Source organism: Apis dorsata, unplaced genomic scaffold, assembly GCF_000469605.1.
Source record: "Apis dorsata unplaced genomic scaffold, Apis dorsata 1.3 scaffold_988, whole genome shotgun sequence".
In the NCBI taxonomy this organism is placed as follows: Eukaryota; Metazoa; Arthropoda; class Insecta; order Hymenoptera; family Apidae; genus Apis; species Apis dorsata.
This window is the reverse complement of record NW_006264091.1, coordinates 186,073-205,227: the sequence shown is the minus strand read 5'-3', so window position 1 is coordinate 205,227 and position 19,155 is coordinate 186,073. Positions and strand designations below refer to the sequence as shown.

Genomic DNA, 19,155 nt, shown 5'->3' with positions numbered 1-19,155 from the left:
TTAATTTAATTTTTTTATAATAAGAAAAACATAATATTTTATTTTCAATATTTCTTATATTTTTATTATTGATTAATATTAATTTTTTATTAAAAAAAAATTTAACTTAAAAAAATAAATGATATTTAAGAATGATAAAAAAATATTCAATTTTCAAGAATGTGGCCAATCAAAAAAGATTATAGTAAATATGTAATGCTCATGAAAATATTGCTTAAATAAAACTGTTGATTTTCTATTTGCTACTTAGTCTTGTTATTTGCCAAAAAATACAAGCTGTTGATGTCTCGTTTATTTGATAAAACATTTTACATTATTACGTATGATAATTAATGATTAATATGTTCTGAAACTTATTTTGTGAACAATTACTAGTCTATTATTTTGGAATTTTTAAACTACATTAGAATAATTATTGATAGATTATCCCGCGTTAGGATAATTTTAAAAATATTATTTGGGTATGTTGAATTTATTTTAAAACTAATTAATTCCAAAAGTAAAATTCACTCGTAAGAATGGCCGATGAAATAGAAACAATTCGACTTGCCAATGACGATATCGAATGTATGGAAGGAGAGATAGATGCTGATGATGTAGATGAAGAAGGTTCGGATGGAGTTGTAGTTCCAGAACTTCAGGGTACATTATCCAAATGGACAAATTATATACATGGCTGGCAAACTAGATTTATTGTTCTCAAAGATGGTACTTTATCTTATTACAAATCTGAACAGGACAGTGGATTTGGATGCCGAGGTTCAATAAGTCTATATAAAGCTAATATTAAGGTATGAATTAATATAAAATTTTATCATAATTTTAAATCAATTTTATATAACTTTTCTTTGATTATTTTTATATAACTTATGATATTACTCTATATTATTTGTTTTATTAGGCTCATGAATTTGATGAATGTAGATTTGATGTATCTGTAAATGATTGCTTAGTATGGTATTTAAGGGCAAGTAATCCAGAGGAAAAACAACGTTGGGTAGATGTTTTAAAATCTTATAAGGTATTGAAATTTTATTATATAAATTAAAAAATATATTAAATATGTATAAATTTAATAAATGTAAATTAAAAAATATATTTGTTTGTTTTATATAGTCAGAATCTGGTTATGGAAGTGAAAATAGTTTGAAACGACATGGTAGTGCCATTTCACTTATATCAAATACACAGTCTATTACAAGTGCAGGTAGTTTTACTAAACGTGGAGTTAGAGGATTAAAAGAGAAATTAGCAGAACTCGAAACTTTCAGAGATATTTTGATCAAACAAATTGATACTTTACAAAAATATTTTGATAATTGTGCAGAGAATGCTAAAAATATTTCCATGAAAGGTATATAAAGTAATAATTTTCATTTATACATATTCATTTGTTTTATATTCAATTATTTTATATTTTCTTTTATGTTTTAAACAACTGTTTATTTTTTGTTTCTTTTTTTTTTTTTATTTCTAATTGAGTAGAAAATATTTGTTTCAGAAAATAAAGTTGAGACAATGTTTAATCCAGCTGAACAATCTATAGACTTTAAGGGTGAAGCAATAACATTTAAAGCAACAAGCGAAGGTGTTTTAGCAACATTACAACATTGTGTGGAATTAATGGTACAACGAGAAGATGCATGGCGTCGTAGATGGGAAAAAGAAGTTGAAAGAAAGCGAAAAGTGCAAGAACTTTACAAAGCTCTAAAAGAACAAGTTACAATGCAACAAAGTGATTCTCCAAGACCTAGAGTTCTTATTCATGGAGGTCCAGATTATGAGGTTAAATTATATAAAATAACAAAGTATATTTAAGAAAAAAAATATAATATAGGTAAACAAATAATTTAATGTTTAAGGAAGGTCCACATAGTGCTCTCTGTGATGAAGAATTCTATGATGCAGTAGAAACTGGATTAGATAAAATTGATGAAGAGAATCAACTGAGAGATCGTTTGAAACAAAAATCAGTTTCAGTTTTAACTACTCCTATCATGTCAGCAGTTAAGCATAGACTTTGGCCAGAGGTAATTATTTGTTTTTAAATATATTATATATATTAATTATTTAAGTTACAATGTTATATTATTTGATTTACTATTATTATCTTTAGATAGAAAAAATAACGATGGAACAATTGCATTATGCACGTCTTGAAGTAGGAGTTGGTGGATGGCAATTATTTGCTGAAGATGGTGATATGCGAATGTACAGACGCGAAGAAGAAGCGGATGGTTTAGTGGTAGATCCTTTGAAAGCTTGTCATGTTGTAAAAGGAGTTACGGGTCATGAAGTTTGCGAAATATTCTTCAGCCCTGAATACAGAACAGGATGGGAAGCTACTCTTGAAGATATGACTGTGGTAGAAAACATTTCCAAAGACACTTTAATATTTCTACAAACGCATAAGCGAATTTGGCCAGCAAGTCAGAGAGACGCGTTATTTTGGTCCCATATGCGTCGAGTTTCTGATGATGAAGATCCCGATGCACACGATTTATGGATAGTTTGTAATCATAGTACAGAACACCCTGATTTTCCGGTAAATTTTTATACAATTTTAGCAATTTTTACATATATACATATATATAAATATTTATATATATATATATATATATATATTAAAATATTTATAGCCAAACATTGGAAAATGTGTAAGGGTTTTTCTAACTGTTTGCCTTGTGTGTCAAACTTTCATTGATCCTCCAAAAGATGAAGAAGAAATAAAAAGAGAAAATTTAACATGCAAAATAACTTATTGTTCTGTTGGTTTGTATTATATCATTTTTCATTTAATATATTAATAATACATATCTTTCTATAATTAATTATTTATTATTTTTATTTTTTTTTATTTTTACTATAGTTAATCCTGGTGGATGGGCTCCAGCATCTGTTCTACGTGCTGTTTATAAAAGGGAGTATCCAAAGTTCCTTAAACGTTTCACTAGCTTTTGTATTGAGCAGTGTAAGGATAAACCAATTATATTCTAAGAATAATTGATAGAATTTTCATATTTTCCATCCAATTCTTCATTTATTACATCGAAGCATTTCTATGCTCTTAATGTATTAATATATCAAAGAAAAAATCAGAAATTAAAAAATAGAAATTCGAAAACAAAAATTCTCCTAACTATAAATGAAAGTGTTTTATATACTATTTTTTTTATTTGCTTAACATAATTGATGTGTAATATATATACATATATATTATAATATAATATATATGTATATATTCACAGCTTAGTAAAATAGAATATAAACTGTTACATTGAAAGTGATTTATTAAAGCATAAGGGTACATATACTTCCAAGAATAACTTTATAACGCGGAACGCATGCGCTAAAACACTGTTTGTAAATTATATTTACTCCTTTAAATAACAGCTTGTTACTTTATTGTTATACAGAATGCTGTCGCAAGTCACTTGTACAAATCTTAACAAATTGAATATATACACATTTATCTATTGTTATATTATATATCCAATTAAATATGAAACTGTATAATACAAATTATATTGTTATTTTTATTTATACATAAAATGTATACATTGATATACAGTATAAAGGTCAAATGGGAAAACATAATAAAGACTGTTGTAGATTTGCTGTAATTATTTTGCATCTGTTACATTAATTTTTGTTCATTCCTATCATTGTGAAAATTATATATTTATAATTTGATATTTTTTTATTTATATATAATTTTATATTTTTTATAATTACCGAAAATTTTTTGATGTACATATTAATGATGAAATATGTAATTGAAAAAATATAGAATTTTGAAATTAAAAGTCAAAGAATTTTTGTAAGAAATAAATTTATTTCTACAAATTATTCAACTTAATTTAAAAAAAAATCATATATTTATATATGTATATGTACATTTTTTTTATATTTTTTATATAAAATATTTTTTTGTCTCATATTCTTTACTTTTAGTATATTGAAATCTGAATTTTATTTAATTTAATAATTTCAGATTCAAAATATCAAAGAAGAATATAGAGATATAAAAATTCTTCTCTATTCTCTTATAAACTATTGTAAATTGAAATAATGGCCAAAATTAAAAATATATAATTTATTTAAAAATTATAGTTTTAAATACTTTTTCTTAAAAGCATTATATAAAAAAATAATATTTAAAACTAGAAGATCTCGTAACAAAAATTTTAATTATATAAAAATTTACTAAAATAATATAAAATATCTTTATATAGTATAGTAGAATAAAAATAAATTAAAAGTTAAATATCATTATAATATTCATAGATCTAATTATTTAATTTTAGCCATTATGTTAACAAATCAAAATTTTATATGGATACAATATTTAAATTGGACATTACATTAATTGTAAACTAAAACAATACAATTTTTTACAATAATATAAGTCTATTGACAAAAATTGTATTCATTGAATATAAAAAAAATATTAATAATCAATATATTTACATTGTATCATTCACAAATATGTTTATGCATTATACATATCCAAAAAATAGTTTTTGGTTTTTGTAAAATTCAAGTCAACTTATATTAAATTTAATGAAAATTAAATTTAATAATATTTAAACCTAATATAATCATACGTTTATAGAAATATATATATTAAATAAAATTAATTTTAAAATTTAAAAATCTAGTATTTTTTGAACTTATATTACTATATGATTATATTCAACCTAGATACTTAAAACAATTCGATATAAATGAATTGCAAATATAAAATATAAAAACTTTGCACTTTGGAACAACTTTAAATATAAAAAAAAGTATATATTTTTGTATATATTTCATTATTTTTTTTTTATGGTTCATAAGAACCTAATTTTTTTAATACACTAAGACCTTTTTCTTCATATTCTTCTCTTGTTATCCATACTGATTCACGATCCTTTGTAATTTCTGCTAATACAGCACCACCCATGAAGACCATATCTTTGCGTCGCGGAGAATCTTCAATTTTTATTTTAAATTTCTAAAAAAACATTAAAATAAGATATATATTTATTAAGAAAAAATTGTAAAGAAAATAAAATATTGTATAATTACATTTAATTTTGAAGTATCATTCTTTAATACTCTTTGAAGATAAAGCTGTTTAATTTCTCTTTCAAGTCTAGATGGAAGTCCAGGATACATTGTACTACCACCACTTAAAACAATATGTTTATATAATTCACTTCTTATATCAATATCAGCTGCTTGAATAGTACTGAATACCAATTCAGCAATTCCTTGAGCCTCAACATTTATCAAATGAGGCTGAAATAAAGCTTCTGGTGCAGCAAATCTCTCTCCACCTACTTTTATTACTCTTCCATCAGGAAGCTAAAAAAATTTATGAGTTATTATCATAATTATCACATTTTTTTATATTTATCATGTTAAATAAATTCTACTTACAGTATATGATTCAACTAAAACAGTTGTTTCAAGAGCTAACTTTTCTTCAGTTTCAATATTATAACCAATATAACATAATTTTTCTTTTAACATTCTAACTGTTTCAAAATCAGCAGAATGATTAAATGCATAACCACGTAACAAAAGAAGTTTTATTAAATACATTGTAATATCTCGACCAGCTATATCTAATCGTCGAGTAAGATGAGGTAAAGCATATTCTTCAAATACAGGACAAATATGAGTGACTCCGTCACCAGAATCTACTACAACACCACTGATTAATCCTTGAGCATATAAAGTAAGTACTGCTTGAATTGCAATATATGTACCAGCAAAACCATATTTTTCAAACATTACCTAAAGTAGTTTAATTATAATTAGAAAGATTAAAAATAATAAAATTAAAAAAATTTTTATAATTATAATTTTATTTTACCTCAATCATTTTTTCACGATTTGTAATAGGATTCATTGGTGGTTCCGTCAGTAAAATTTTACATTCTCTAGGATTAATATTCATTTTCTCTTTGCCAAATGTGTAATCCCATACATGACACATATCTTCCCAATTTCTATTAATTATTTTAATAAATATTTCATAATATATATAGATTAAATATATTTATACACATACCTAACAATTCCATTTTGCATTGGATAACTAATTTCTAGCATGGAACGAAGTTTACTTGCTTCATCTCCAACCATTAAGTCCTTATGATGAAACAATAAAAGACATATGATTATATACATTGTTATCATTCATATGAAATATATATGTTAATATATAAATATACATGTTAATTTTTAATATTTCAATAATTTAACACACATTTTAATTTTTGATGAAATAATTGAGAATTGAATTAAATATAAAATTTTTAAATTATAATTGTCAAAAATTTATTTAACATTATTTCAATTTTTTAATATTCTTATTATCATATAATAAATTATTATAATATACATAAATAAAAATAAAACAAAATAAAACATTAAAAGAATCTTATTTATAATTATATATAATAATATTGAATAAATATTGATAAATATTGAATAAATATGAAAATTATTTATTGCTTTAAAATAATTCTTTAATAAATACTAATATAATATTGATAAATGTAAATATTAATATTAAAAAATGCAAACTTACAGGCATGTTAAGCACATCCTATGAGAGCAAATATAAAAGCACAAATATATTAAATAATATTAAAAATATATATATATATAAATTCACACATAATTAAAAATACAATTTTTCTGTAATATTCTACTCTATAATATTTTATTTCTTACATTTATTCAATAACAATAAATAGAAAAAAAATTTATAATACATTAGATATATTACAAATCATTGAAATTATAAATGAATATTGAAATAAAAAATATAATTTTATGATTGTCAATTATTAGTTAAATCCTCAATAAAAATATTATATTCCAATAATTATAAAAATACTATCTTACTTTTAATATGTACAATCCATTTTAATATTAGTTAGTAAACAAGGTTAATGAATGACAAATGCATTTTCAATCGGATTTAAATTCTGGAGCACACAGTGTAATATTATGAAGTGACTTACACGAATACAATATTCTTGCTGAAAATTAAGTAAATTTATTAATAACTATTTAGAAAAAATTATGATTTTATTTTTATTTTAATTAAACAAAGTTTTCAAATTTAAGATTATTTATATTTATATTTATATTTATATTTATATTTATATTCATATTCATATTCAATTCAATTTTTAATTTTTTTTTAAATATAAAAGAATGAAAATTTATTTTATTATTAAAAAAAATATGCAATATATTAATAATATAAAAAATACATACTAAATATAAAACAACAAATATTAATTATAGATTATGTTTATTACTATTTTTAAAATAATTATAAAATATTATATTATTATTGTTGAAAAATTAGAAAATATACCTTCACATCAATGTCTCCTATTTTATTGACAGCTCTGATAATAGGACGTCCAACTATAGATGGAAATATGTGTGCTGGAAAATTTGCTCCTGCATATCCACATTTTACAAACTGCAAAATAATGTTATCTTATTAGTAACAAGAAGAAAATTTGATAAAATATATAAGATAAATAGAAATCAAGAAATAAAAATAAAATTATAACCTTACCCCTGTTCCGTTATCACAAACAATAATCTTTCTGCCTTTACTATCCATTTTTCAATATGATTATTTAAACGGATATTTTGTGTTTTTTATATCAATATATATTAAACATTGCACATTCCGTGAGATGATTAATTGTTACAAGATCTAGGGCGTTACCGGTATCATCCCCAGACGTTTAGATTTACTAGTTCATCTGACATGCCAATAGAGGTCTACAATTCTTGCAATTTTTCTAATATATATTTCTATTTATATAAGCAAAAATAATTTGTTTTGTATATATAATTAATAATATTCAAATAAATATTGACTAATTAATTAAAAATCAAAAATACAAATTTTTTTCTTACTATCTTTCGTTAAATTCTTGATTTTTTGTATATACGTATATAGTATTTGAAAGAAAGAAATAATACAATAATTTTTTCATATATCAAAAGAAAAAATTTTTTATAACTAAAAATACTTTTTTATTTTAATCATATTATTAAATATCAATGTGTATATTTGTTATTATTTTAAAAAGAATAAAGTTTATAAATTATTTAAACTTTTTTAAATACATGTCATTCATACCACCTATTGAGTGACAAATGGTAACATAATTTCATCTTGCACTAAACTTCTGTCGCTAAAGGAATAAGATTTTTTTAAATCCAAAGTTCATTTATTTTAGATAGAAGTTAATAATATATTTTCTAAACAAATTATTTAAATAACTAAAGACATTGTATATTAATAATTTTAAAATATACATATAATAAACGAATAATAATTGAGTGATTTTTTGAATAATCTTGAATAATTTTTTCCGAATTTTCCATATTTAAAATTTTAAGAAATTATATTAAGAATATATATGGAACGCCCAATCGCTTATTTAACAAGAAAAGAAGTAATATCCAGTTGTCACCGTTTACACAAGTATATAGATATATATTTTATTATTTATTTCTATGTAAAAATTTTCTATTTAATAAATAAGAATATTTTTCAGTGAAAATTTAACTGAAGACGAAAATAAAAAAATATACGGAAAATGTAACAATTATTGGGGACATGGTCATAACTATACAGGTAATTATTATTATTATATTAATATATACAAATTCTTATTACATTTTATTTTAGTTGAAGTGACTGTTTGTGGACCTGTAGATTCTATAACAGGTATGGTCATGAATATATCAGATTTAAAATTATATATGAAAAAAGTATTAATGGATCAATTAGATCATAAAAATTTGGATAAAGATGTACCTTATTTTAAAAATGTCATTTCTACTACTGAAAATGTAGCCGTCTATGTTTTTAATGAATTAAAAAAAATTATGCCAAATTCAGATCTTTTATATGAAGTTAAGATTTTTGAAACTGATAAGAATGTCGTTATTTATAGAGGAGAAAAAAAATAAACTGTTAATTTTTTTTGATATTTAATTAAATAAAAATTAAATAAAAATTTTATTTTTTAAAAGAAATGTTTATTGATTTAAAAATATCTTTACTTAACCCATATTATAAAATAAAAATAAATACAAAGATTTATCAATAATGGTATAAGGTTGTACAAAAAATACTAAATTACTATTACTATTATTCATTCCTTTTTTCAATATACAAATATATTACAGTAGTATGAATTCACACTTCAAAAGAAAGATATATTTTTGTATATTATCTTAATATTGCACTTCTAAAAATGTCTTAAATATATCTATTAATTTATTAATTACATATAATTATATAAAAAATAATAATTAAAATAGTACCAATTTAAAAAAAATAGATCTATTTTTTAAAATTGATTAATATAATTGATTAATATAAATTGATTATATATATGTATAAATTATAGTATATAAATTTCTTATTGTAAAAATCTTGATATAAAATTAAATTTTTAAATAAGTAATATAAATAATATATTTTATTTTAAATTACTTGTCATTATCTAATAAATGCAAGACAGCCTTTATAATTTAGATTAATAATTATATATTTGTATTAATATCTAGTTTAACGTAACTTCTAATGGTCACATATGGTATACCAAGTTCAAAGTCATCCTTTGGCCAATATTTTAATACTGGTGATTGCTGTGGTTTTTCCTCTTTTACAGAAAAATATGCAAAAAGTACAGCTGCTGTGTAACTTGCAATAAAAATAAACAAATGCCAAAGTGCATGTAAATAAGGGAAATTCAGGTTCAACCAAGTATCACAAAATAAACGATCATTCAACCAACAAGCAACTGCTAATAACCATACAGCACCACATCGTAAACCCAACCTATAAACTCTCATTGACTTTGTCCTTAAGAAAAGCATGCATAATGATGTAATTAGATATTACATCATAAAGTTATATATAGACATTGATTGAAAATTTTACCTTTTTAATTCAATAATCATAAATCCAAATGCAGGTATACCAAGACTCATTAAAGCAAATGCATTTATTGCAGGATGTATAAAAGATAAACCAGTTGCAATCAGAGTTGGTAAAGTTGCACATATAGCAAGAAGTTTTCTATCATTGTGTAAAATATTTGGAAAATATCTTCTTGGAAGAAACATACAAAAACCAGCCATATATACCCATAAAATTGCTAATTCATCTAGCAATTGTCCTATGATAAAATAATAATAATTTTATTAAATTTTATTAAAATAAATAATTTTATTTATTTATTTATTGTTTTATAAATCTATAATCTATTATTACTTACCTATAAGAGATAAAGTAGCATGAAAATATGCACTACTAAGACCTACTATCATTAGTAAAAACCAAATTATATGAATGCCAGGATTTATAAATCGACCATAGTCTCTAAAGAGATGCATAAGAACAGGAGGAAGTAATAAAAATACTACATTACTCAGCTATAAATAAAAATATCATAAAATTATTATTAATTTTTATTAAAAATTTTTATCAATAAAAAATTTTGTTTTTAAAATATTTTAAATTATAAAAATACAAACCGTATTCATAAATTCTGCAATACTAGAAGAAATATTATAATTGCGTTCACACCAATCAATTGGTGAACTACCAGCCTCAAACGGCTTCCACATATCGAAATACGTGATTTTATTTGATTTTTATCAATAAAAAAATTTACAAATGTCAGATTTTTAATCTATAATCTGTATTAATAGTTTTTAATTTTAATAATACAGAAATTAATTATTAAATTAAAACTTTAATTAATAATTATATGAATTAAAATGAAATGTTTATAGAATCTTTTTACCTTTTATATTAATAACACATTATTATTTCATATAACTTTTATACATTTTAATAACTATTAGTAACTATTGTACATGATAAATATTTATTGCAATTTATTACACAAAAAATATTTAAAAAATATAATATTCATAGATTTAATTAACATCTTGTTTATATTTTTCTTTTAAGACAAAGAATTATTAATCCACTGCATAGAATACAATCATATACTATGAGATATTAGATAGGATTAGAAAGTCAGTATATGTACGTAAGTATATACAAAAATATTACTTATACATAATTGATATATATATATTTATATTAACATTAATTTTTAAAAATATTGATTTAATGAATTCTATTTTAATTTACAATATGAGAAATAAAAAAAAATAGTATAAGTTTAAAAAATATTATTTTGAAACTATTTGATTTTCTAAAATTTTTATTCACTTATAATTTTTTCTTATAAGTTGGTAGTATTAATTTATATTACAACATACTATTACTATATCATATTGTATATATGGAATTTTTTGCATAAAATTAAAGTTAATGATTTTTAGAAATATTAATAATTAATACATATAAAAAGTGAATTCGTTTTAACTGAAATCTTATATAATATAATAATAATATAATAGTTTTTGAGTATATATAAACTATTTGATTAATCATACAAAATATAATTAAAATTATTTGCATATTTTTTACAAAAATTTTGTAATCATGAGCTTTTGTATACACGAATCAGATGTTATAATATGTAATAATGAACAAATTATAATATATAATATTAAGAACGATATGGAAACAAAAATTTCTTTACCTAAATTGATAAATGATAAAAAAATTGATGTGCATAATAATATAAATATTGAAGCTTTTCACATGATCACTAATATAATGTTTTCAAATGATGGCAAATATTTTTTTGTTTGTACAAATCGTAAACAATTGTGTTTATATGAAAGAAAAAGTCAGAATCTTTTATTAAATAAAATACTTCCCAGAGCTGCTAGCAAAGTGCAATTTACTCCAAATAATAATATAGTTGTTGCAGATAAAACAGGAGATGCTTATCTTTTTTCTAATAAACAGTCTGATAATGAAGTTTTACTCTTAGGACATTTGTCAATGTTACTTGATATATTAATTACAGAAGATGAAAAATATATTATTACAACAGATAGAGATGAAAAAATAAGAGTATCTATGTTTCCAAATTCATATAATATTGTATCTTACTGTTTAGGACATACAAAATTTGTAACAAACATTTTAGAATTACCTCATGATAAAAGTATTTTAGTATCTTGTGGAGGAGATGGAATGTTTATATTATGGGATTACAAGATTGGAAAAGAATTATTATGTGTTAATTTTCATAATAAAATATCTAAAAGAGATATTGAAAAGTTCAATGAACAACTTCATAATTGCAATTTAGAAGAATCTGTTGAAGTTTTACCTGTTAAACATTTAAAACTTTCAGCATTTGATACAACTTCATCTTTAGCTATAATGAGTTTTTATAATAATTCATTATTACTAGTATATATAATTAATAATACATCAAAATCAAATATTGAAGTATTATATATACAATCAATAATTACAGATAATGAACCAATAGAATTTTATTTTTATGAAAATAATTTATGGATATTAGATGAAGTTGGATTTAAAATATATAAATTTAAAGATAACAGTTTTATACTCTGTGATGGAACAAATTACAAATTAAATCAATTAAATAATTATTGGAAAGTACTAAAAAAGGATAATATTCAACAAAATTTATTTTCAATTTTATATAAAAGAAAATACGATAATATCCAAGAATATTTACAAAGAAAAAAAAAGCGTGTTGCAAATAGATAATTAAAATATAATCAATAACATAAGATTATAAAAATTGTAATTTTTATATTGAAAATAAAATATGATTGTTGAAAACAACATTATTTTAAATATATATTTAATAGGAATTTTATATTTTCTTTGTAAAATACAAATAGTATTACAATAAAATAAGTCGGTTTATTAATTCTCATATTATTGTTTAATAAATGAATTAAATTTTAAATATAAGTTTATATATAATTGATATATGTTAATTTTAAACGGGTTTGTAATCTAATTTAGATTCAAGTTTCTTATTATCCGAAACTTTCCTTACTGCCTTCATAAAATCTTCCTGTATTACATATTCTCTTTCTAATCTTATTGCAAATAATCCTGCTTCAGTGCAAACATTTCTTAAATCAGCACCATTAAATCCATCCGAAAGTTTAACTACTGCTTCATAATCTGAATTAAATTATAAAATTATTATATAACTGTATTTGAAATGAAAAAATTAGACAAATAAAAATAAAAAATTTTACCAATTTCTCCATGCTTAGATATAGGACCAGCATGAATTTTTAAAATTTCTAGACGTGCTTGTTCATTAGGTAATGGGATTTCAATTTTTCTATCTAATCTACCTGGCCTTAATAAAGCTGGATCCAAAGTATCTGGTCTATTTGTAGCCATTATCATTTTAACTTGGCCTAAAGAATCAAAACCATCCATTTGATTTAATAATTCCATTAAAGTTCTTTGAATTTCGCGATCAGCACTTGTACCTTCCGAAAATCTACGCCCACCTGTATAAAAAAGTATAAAAAAAAATATAATTAAAAAGTATATTTTTATATTTTCTGTTTTTTTTTTATTTTTTATAAATATTTATACCAATTGCATCAATTTCATCCATAAATATGATACACGGTTGATGATCTCGTGCATAATTAAACATTTCTCTAATCAATCTTGCTGATTCACCAATATATTTATCAACAATAGCACTTGATACAACTTTTAAAAAATTTGCATCTAATTGACTAGCAACTGCTCTGGCTAATAATGTTTTTCCAGTTCCTGGTGGTCCATATAAGAGACATCCTTTAGGAGGAGTTATACCAACTCTTTGAAATAATTCAGGATTTAATAATGGTAATTCTATAACTTCTCTTAACTCTCGTATTTGTTCACTTAGACCACCAATTGCACTATATGTAACATCACCAGGATCTTCATGTGACATGTTATAAACCAATGGATCAACCTAAATATTTAAGATTTTTTATTATATTAATTATTATATATTATTATAATTATATTAATTTTAATATTAATTTATAATAAAATATAAAGTTTACCTCACGAGGTAAATAACGCATTATAGTAAGAGTAGTCATATCAAGAGCTACTCTTGTCCCAGATTTCAATTTATTTTTGTCAAGTTGACGTCGACATCCAACAACATAACGTGGACCATTTGTTGCTTTTACTATAACTATAAAGAATTATATATATTAATATATACATGTATGTATAATATATACATGTAATTATGCGCGTGCGTGTGCGCGCGCGTGTATCATATACGAACACATAATTTTAATTAAAAAGACTTACATTTTTCTTCAGTAAGTTGCTTTAATACTTCTCCAACAATCTAAAGAGCAAATATTATACGTTTTTGTTAGATACATTCTATAAAAGAAGTAGAAAAAATTTATAACGTACCTGTCCAACACTTTGTAAAGCTTTTAAATCACTTTCAGATTTATCATATTGTTTCGTTAAGTCTTTAAGATGTTCTCTCACTAGAAAGATATAAAAATTTATCAAAATTTTTTTATTAAAAAGATCTTTATAATAACAATTATCAATGTGTATAATATTGAGGTTAAGTATTTCAATTTTTTTTTTATAACAATCTATTAGGAAAATATAAAATATTTTATAAATATAACTTACTTTCTTTTAAACGTGATTCTACTTCTTTATGTTCTATAAGCTTTTTTCTATAATCTTGAAGGGCTTTTTCCCTAACCGAATCCACGGTGGTTGCCATCTTTACTTATTTTGCTGTCTAACTGTCTTAAGCAATGTTTCTATAAACATTGTATACATAGTGATTTCAGAAAAATATATGAATCATTTGCAATATATATATCTCAAATTATTTTGATATATTATTCATAATTTAAATAAAACAAATAATTTATTTAGAATTTCTCTAATAACATTAATTAAAATTATAGATTTAAATTATTCATTATTCACTATTTTATTAAAAATATAATGAAATATTATGAATCCATCTTTATATTTTCAATGTTACATATTATATATGTTATAAGGTAACCTCTTTTTTTAAATGTAATTTGAATTTTAATATTTTTTAAAAAATATATTATTATTTTATTATATATTATTATTTTATTATTAAAAAATATATTAAATATTATTATTATTAAAATTTAATTAATTAAAATTTTTACATTAAATCCATATTTTTAGATAAAATCGAAAAAAAGATTGTATTTGAATTTATATATTTAAAATGTGGACTTTAGTAAACAAATTTTATGCATTTAAATATGTATGCACAAATATATCTTATATAAAAATATTAAAGAAAAATTATATAAAAAATCATCCTTATAAAAATATTCATCCTTGGAAATCATTACTAGAATTTTCAAATGATCTTATAAATAATTTAATTTATAATAAAGGTAATAACATTCAACTATATGTTTTTATTGATATTATATTATATTGATATTATACAATAATAGTTTATGATAAAGATAATAATATATAATAATATTCAATGTTTATATATTTCAATTTTTAGTTTTCATTTTATAGATGGACTAATAATATTAAATAAACCATATGGAATAAAACGTAGTAAATTAAATTCATTTAAAAACTCAAAAAATAATGTACCTAATGGTGTTAATTATACATTAGAGGATGCTTTACCTTATATTGCTAAAGAATTAAATTATCCAAATTTAAGCATAATCAGAAGTCCTGAAATGTAAGTATAAAATAATTGTTAATATTTATAATTTTTATTTAAAAATTAATTTTTTAATTAGGTACATGAGTGGTATTACACTTTTAGCAGCAAATCCAAATGTTGAACATGCTATAAAACTTGCATTTATTCGTGGTGAATATTTCATAAATACTTATTGGATAGTTACATTTGGTATACCAAAACAATCAAATAATTATTCCCGTGTAGCAATAAAATTAATTTCAAATCCTCACTTTGAAAATAAAAAAAAAGTAAATTTATTAAGTTTATTAAATATATTAAATTTTTTAAAAATAAATTATATATATTGAACATTATATATATTATATATATTCAAATTTTCAGCAAATTATTACCACATCATGGTCTAAAAATGAAGAAAAATTAAAGAAGATAAAAATATTAAAAACAGAACACAAAATATTATCCAATTCTATACTTGATTTATGCTCTTTAATTCAACTAAAATCATCTACCCATTATAAACATGCAATTAGGTTATTTGCATCAACATTTTTATATTGTCCAGTTTTAGGAGATAATATTTATGCATCTCAGATTCAAAAAGTTGGAAATACTTATTTAAGAATCAATCCATTTCTTACTTCTCCTATGCTAAAATTGGATGATAAGCTTCTTAAATTATTATGTATTAAACGTAATAATCAGAATATTATTCCTACTCATATTCATCTAAGATCAATAGTTTTACCAAACTTTTTTGGAAAAACATTAGAAATTGAAGCTCCTTTAATGCCATATTTTGAATGGACATGTAAACAACTTGAATTTAATTTACATATAATACAAAAACAGGATTATAAATCACATTTAGCTTTATAAATATGATAATGATTTGAATATAATTTATTTCTTTATTAAATAAAATAATATTTATTGACTTTTGATTTTTTATTTTAATATAAGTATACATATACATAATGTATATATATCTATCTATATAATCTACGATATCTAATGACTAAGTACATATTTGCCTTTCAATATTCTTCTCATGAGAATTTTTCGTCCACTGAGAGTTGACATTCTTGTAATCCAACCATGGCGTTTAATACGACGACGTTCATTAGGACGTGGAAAATGATATCTCATTATAGTTCTGTTTATAGTTAGATTCCATGGATTTATTATTGTGGGTGATGTAAAAATTGATGAAAAAGTTTGACTAAATAATGCAAATCGTCTGTAAAATGATATAACCTATTTTAAAAATATATATATTATTATTTTGATTAGATTTATAAAATTATATCATACGGAAATGTTTTATATATATTAGAGATTAATGTGCCTGTCATGTCGTAAAAGTTTTAAAATAATATTATATCTTTATCTTAAAATAATGTTTTAATAATATCACTTTTTCGATTTATGAAGTACTAAAAACTTTAAACATACAGGATTTAAAATAAAAGAAGAGACGCATTGTTGCCATCTTAAATTTTTGAAAATCCATAGAGAAGAACTTAAAAAATTCTATAACATTTCATAAATCTTTATTTATCTTAGAAAATCCATAAATTTATTTTTTTATGAATATAAATAAAAATACTAAATTATTTGCTTATTAATTATGAATATATAAATTATGATTAAATTTTACTTTGAAGCAAAAATTGTTAATTTTTTTTTATATTTTCTAGTAGTTTTTAATTTTGAATAAAATCCAAAAATAATTAATTTTAAGTTTAGGAATATACTGATTTAAAAGTTATATTAAATTATTAAAATTATTAAAATATGAAAACTTAATACTTTAATATTTTATTTACTAGGACGCCATTCATATAAACAACTTATGACTTATTCATAATTTGTCCTAAATGAAATTATTCACATGCGATGATTAAAACACAATAAATCAATTACACATATAGATATATTCCATGCGTCTATTTGTCTTCTCATAATGAGTCCGAAATATAATGATATAATCATAATATAAATTCAACAATTATTTATTCAAATTTGTTATAATCATAATATAATTGTAATAATTATTTGTTCGAATTTATATTAGAATAAAAATAATTTATTAAAATAATGATCATTATGATATTGCCAACCACCGTTTGATTCAGTAATCAAAGATTTCAATTTTATTATTCGTTTTGAATAAGATAAGTATACTTTGATATACATTCTGCTAGTAGATTGTATTATTTTAAATTTTAGTTTAGGTTTTAATATTAATATTTATAATCTTAAATATTTTAAAATCATCATTAGATGATGTTAGACAATAATAGACAATATTTATCTTTCTATTTTTTATTGTGATGTGTTTATTTAATGATGTGAATGATTTTTTAATATAATCCATTCTTGATATTTGAACAAATTGTGAACAATATAAAAAATTCACTTATTATAATCTATTATATTTATTGTAATTTATTATATAAATTTATTATATTCTATATAATTTTTATATAAATTCTTTTATTTATTTTTCAAATTCATTTTAATTCAATTTATTTTAAATTCTTTCATTATATTTCTTTAATTTAATATAAATTTAAATATAATTTATATATATTTTTGTTTTGTCATATTCTTTTCAAATTTGATCAATTTTTATTTTAAATATTTAATTTTAAGTTTTTAATTTAGATAATTTTTATATTAAATTAATTATAATAATCTATTCTTATTATAATAAATTCTTATTATATTTTTAATATAAATAAATTCTTATTATATTCTTAATATTCTTAAATTATATCTTCAGATTATTTTTGTAAGATTCGATGTATAGAAATTTATATGTATATATTTAAAATATAATTATTTCAATATCATATAATTGAAGTGAATAAAAAATTTTCATTGCTTTAGCCAATTAGAAAATCCCTAAGAATTAATGGTGAGACGAATCAGTGCGCAATATAGTGCGCATTATTAGTCTACATTGAAAATGGTGACAATAGCATTTTAGAAAAGTGCGTAATTACATAAAATTTTTATTAATAGGATATTATATTACAGTTAATTATAGATTATTAAATCTTATTTAATTATTATGTATTTATATAATTATTATTATATCAGAATTGAATGTTTTTGTTGTAAATTATCATAGTGAATGACTAAATATGAAAACGAAGATTCGAAAACGAAATAGTTTTGAAAGTATAATAATTCAATTATGTTATAGAATGAAAAATCCAAATTGAGTGGTCGTGTATATAGAATTTTCTACGACTTGTGAATAATAACATTTTTTTTTTTAAATTAAATTATGATAATTTATTAGAATATATTTTATATAGATATATATGAATGTTAAATATATCATAATATGTAAATAATATAATATAAATATATAATATATGAATATTTGTGTATAAATTAGAAATAAATATTTGAATAAATAATAAATAATGCAATAAATCATTTTTAA

General features: G+C 21.0%; 8 protein-coding genes across 14 annotated transcripts; 4 read left to right on the top strand and 4 right to left on the bottom strand.

The window, feature by feature from the left end:
* Nucleotides 1–225: 225 nt before the first annotated feature.
* LOC102671146 (ceramide transfer protein) lies at nucleotides 226–3,623 on the top strand. 3 transcript variants are annotated; one of them, XM_031514366.1, is made up of 9 exons: nucleotides 226–461; nucleotides 535–791; nucleotides 902–1,021; nucleotides 1,117–1,354; nucleotides 1,502–1,785; nucleotides 1,863–2,030; nucleotides 2,117–2,545; nucleotides 2,640–2,772; nucleotides 2,870–3,623. In XM_031514366.1, the coding sequence occupies exons 2-9, from the start codon at nucleotides 570–572 to the stop codon at nucleotides 2,995–2,997; spliced, it is 1,722 nt and encodes a 573-aa protein (XP_031370226.1). In that variant the 5' UTR covers nucleotides 226–461; nucleotides 535–569; the 3' UTR covers nucleotides 2,998–3,623. The 3 variants fall into 3 exon arrangements, with proteins under 3 accessions (XP_031370226.1, XP_006624111.1, XP_031370227.1); XM_031514367.1 differs by lacking the exon at nucleotides 226–461 and having other exon boundaries at nucleotides 512–642; nucleotides 738–791; XM_006624048.2 differs by having other exon boundaries at nucleotides 249–791.
* Nucleotides 3,624–4,817: 1,194 nt separating this feature from the next.
* On the bottom strand, nucleotides 4,818–7,833 carry LOC102681830 (actin-related protein 2). 5 transcript variants are annotated; one of them, XM_006624041.2, is made up of 9 exons: nucleotides 7,595–7,833; nucleotides 7,385–7,495; nucleotides 7,023–7,040; nucleotides 6,584–6,601; nucleotides 6,062–6,141; nucleotides 5,864–5,999; nucleotides 5,425–5,784; nucleotides 5,071–5,349; nucleotides 4,818–4,996 (listed from the first exon to the last, which is right to left on the bottom strand). In XM_006624041.2, the coding sequence occupies exons 1-9, from the start codon at nucleotides 7,640–7,642 to the stop codon at nucleotides 4,826–4,828; spliced, it is 1,221 nt and encodes a 406-aa protein (XP_006624104.1). In that variant the 5' UTR covers nucleotides 7,643–7,833; the 3' UTR covers nucleotides 4,818–4,825. The 5 variants fall into 5 exon arrangements, with proteins under 5 accessions (XP_006624104.1, XP_006624106.1, XP_006624105.1 ...); XM_006624043.2 differs by lacking the exon at nucleotides 6,584–6,601; XM_006624042.2 differs by lacking the exon at nucleotides 7,023–7,040 and having other exon boundaries at nucleotides 7,595–7,832.
* A 355-nt stretch (nucleotides 7,834–8,188) lies between these two features.
* Nucleotides 8,189–9,069, top strand: LOC102670866 (6-pyruvoyl tetrahydrobiopterin synthase). The gene is made up of 3 exons (XM_006624046.2): nucleotides 8,189–8,518; nucleotides 8,592–8,671; nucleotides 8,726–9,069. Exons 1-3 carry the CDS (start codon nucleotides 8,454–8,456, stop codon nucleotides 9,007–9,009), a joined length of 429 nt encoding a protein of 142 aa, XP_006624109.1. The 5' UTR covers nucleotides 8,189–8,453; the 3' UTR covers nucleotides 9,010–9,069.
* A 433-nt stretch (nucleotides 9,070–9,502) lies between these two features.
* On the bottom strand, nucleotides 9,503–11,075 carry LOC102671006 (alkaline ceramidase). The gene is made up of 5 exons (XM_006624047.2): nucleotides 10,857–11,075; nucleotides 10,585–10,749; nucleotides 10,326–10,482; nucleotides 9,989–10,226; nucleotides 9,503–9,910 (listed from the first exon to the last, which is right to left on the bottom strand). Exons 2-5 carry the CDS (start codon nucleotides 10,675–10,677, stop codon nucleotides 9,589–9,591), a joined length of 810 nt encoding a protein of 269 aa, XP_006624110.1. The 5' UTR covers nucleotides 10,678–10,749; nucleotides 10,857–11,075; the 3' UTR covers nucleotides 9,503–9,588.
* Nucleotides 11,076–11,569: 494 nt separating this feature from the next.
* LOC102681705 (tRNA (guanine-N(7)-)-methyltransferase non-catalytic subunit WDR4) lies at nucleotides 11,570–13,104 on the top strand. The gene has a single exon (XM_006624040.2). The coding sequence runs from the start codon at nucleotides 11,570–11,572 to the stop codon at nucleotides 12,722–12,724; it is 1,155 nt and encodes a 384-aa protein (XP_006624103.1). The 3' UTR covers nucleotides 12,725–13,104.
* LOC102681574 (26S proteasome regulatory subunit 10B) lies at nucleotides 12,805–14,813 on the bottom strand. The gene is made up of 7 exons (XM_006624039.2): nucleotides 14,654–14,813; nucleotides 14,420–14,499; nucleotides 14,309–14,348; nucleotides 14,050–14,186; nucleotides 13,583–13,955; nucleotides 13,231–13,494; nucleotides 12,805–13,153 (listed from the first exon to the last, which is right to left on the bottom strand). Exons 1-7 carry the CDS (start codon nucleotides 14,748–14,750, stop codon nucleotides 12,963–12,965), a joined length of 1,182 nt encoding a protein of 393 aa, XP_006624102.1. The 5' UTR covers nucleotides 14,751–14,813; the 3' UTR covers nucleotides 12,805–12,962.
* A 503-nt stretch (nucleotides 14,814–15,316) lies between these two features.
* On the top strand, nucleotides 15,317–16,889 carry LOC116186600 (mitochondrial RNA pseudouridine synthase Rpusd4-like). The gene is made up of 4 exons (XM_031514371.1): nucleotides 15,317–15,417; nucleotides 15,554–15,728; nucleotides 15,790–15,977; nucleotides 16,075–16,889. Coding segments are annotated over exons 2-4 (690 nt in total). The 5' UTR covers nucleotides 15,317–15,417; nucleotides 15,554–15,726; the 3' UTR covers nucleotides 16,575–16,889.
* Nucleotides 16,623–17,166, bottom strand: LOC102681434 (39S ribosomal protein L34, mitochondrial). The gene is made up of 2 exons (XM_006624038.2): nucleotides 17,010–17,166; nucleotides 16,623–16,935 (listed from the first exon to the last, which is right to left on the bottom strand). The coding sequence occupies exons 1-2, from the start codon at nucleotides 17,048–17,050 to the stop codon at nucleotides 16,707–16,709; spliced, it is 270 nt and encodes an 89-aa protein (XP_006624101.1). The 5' UTR covers nucleotides 17,051–17,166; the 3' UTR covers nucleotides 16,623–16,706.
* Nucleotides 17,167–19,155: the final 1,989 nt, after the last annotated feature.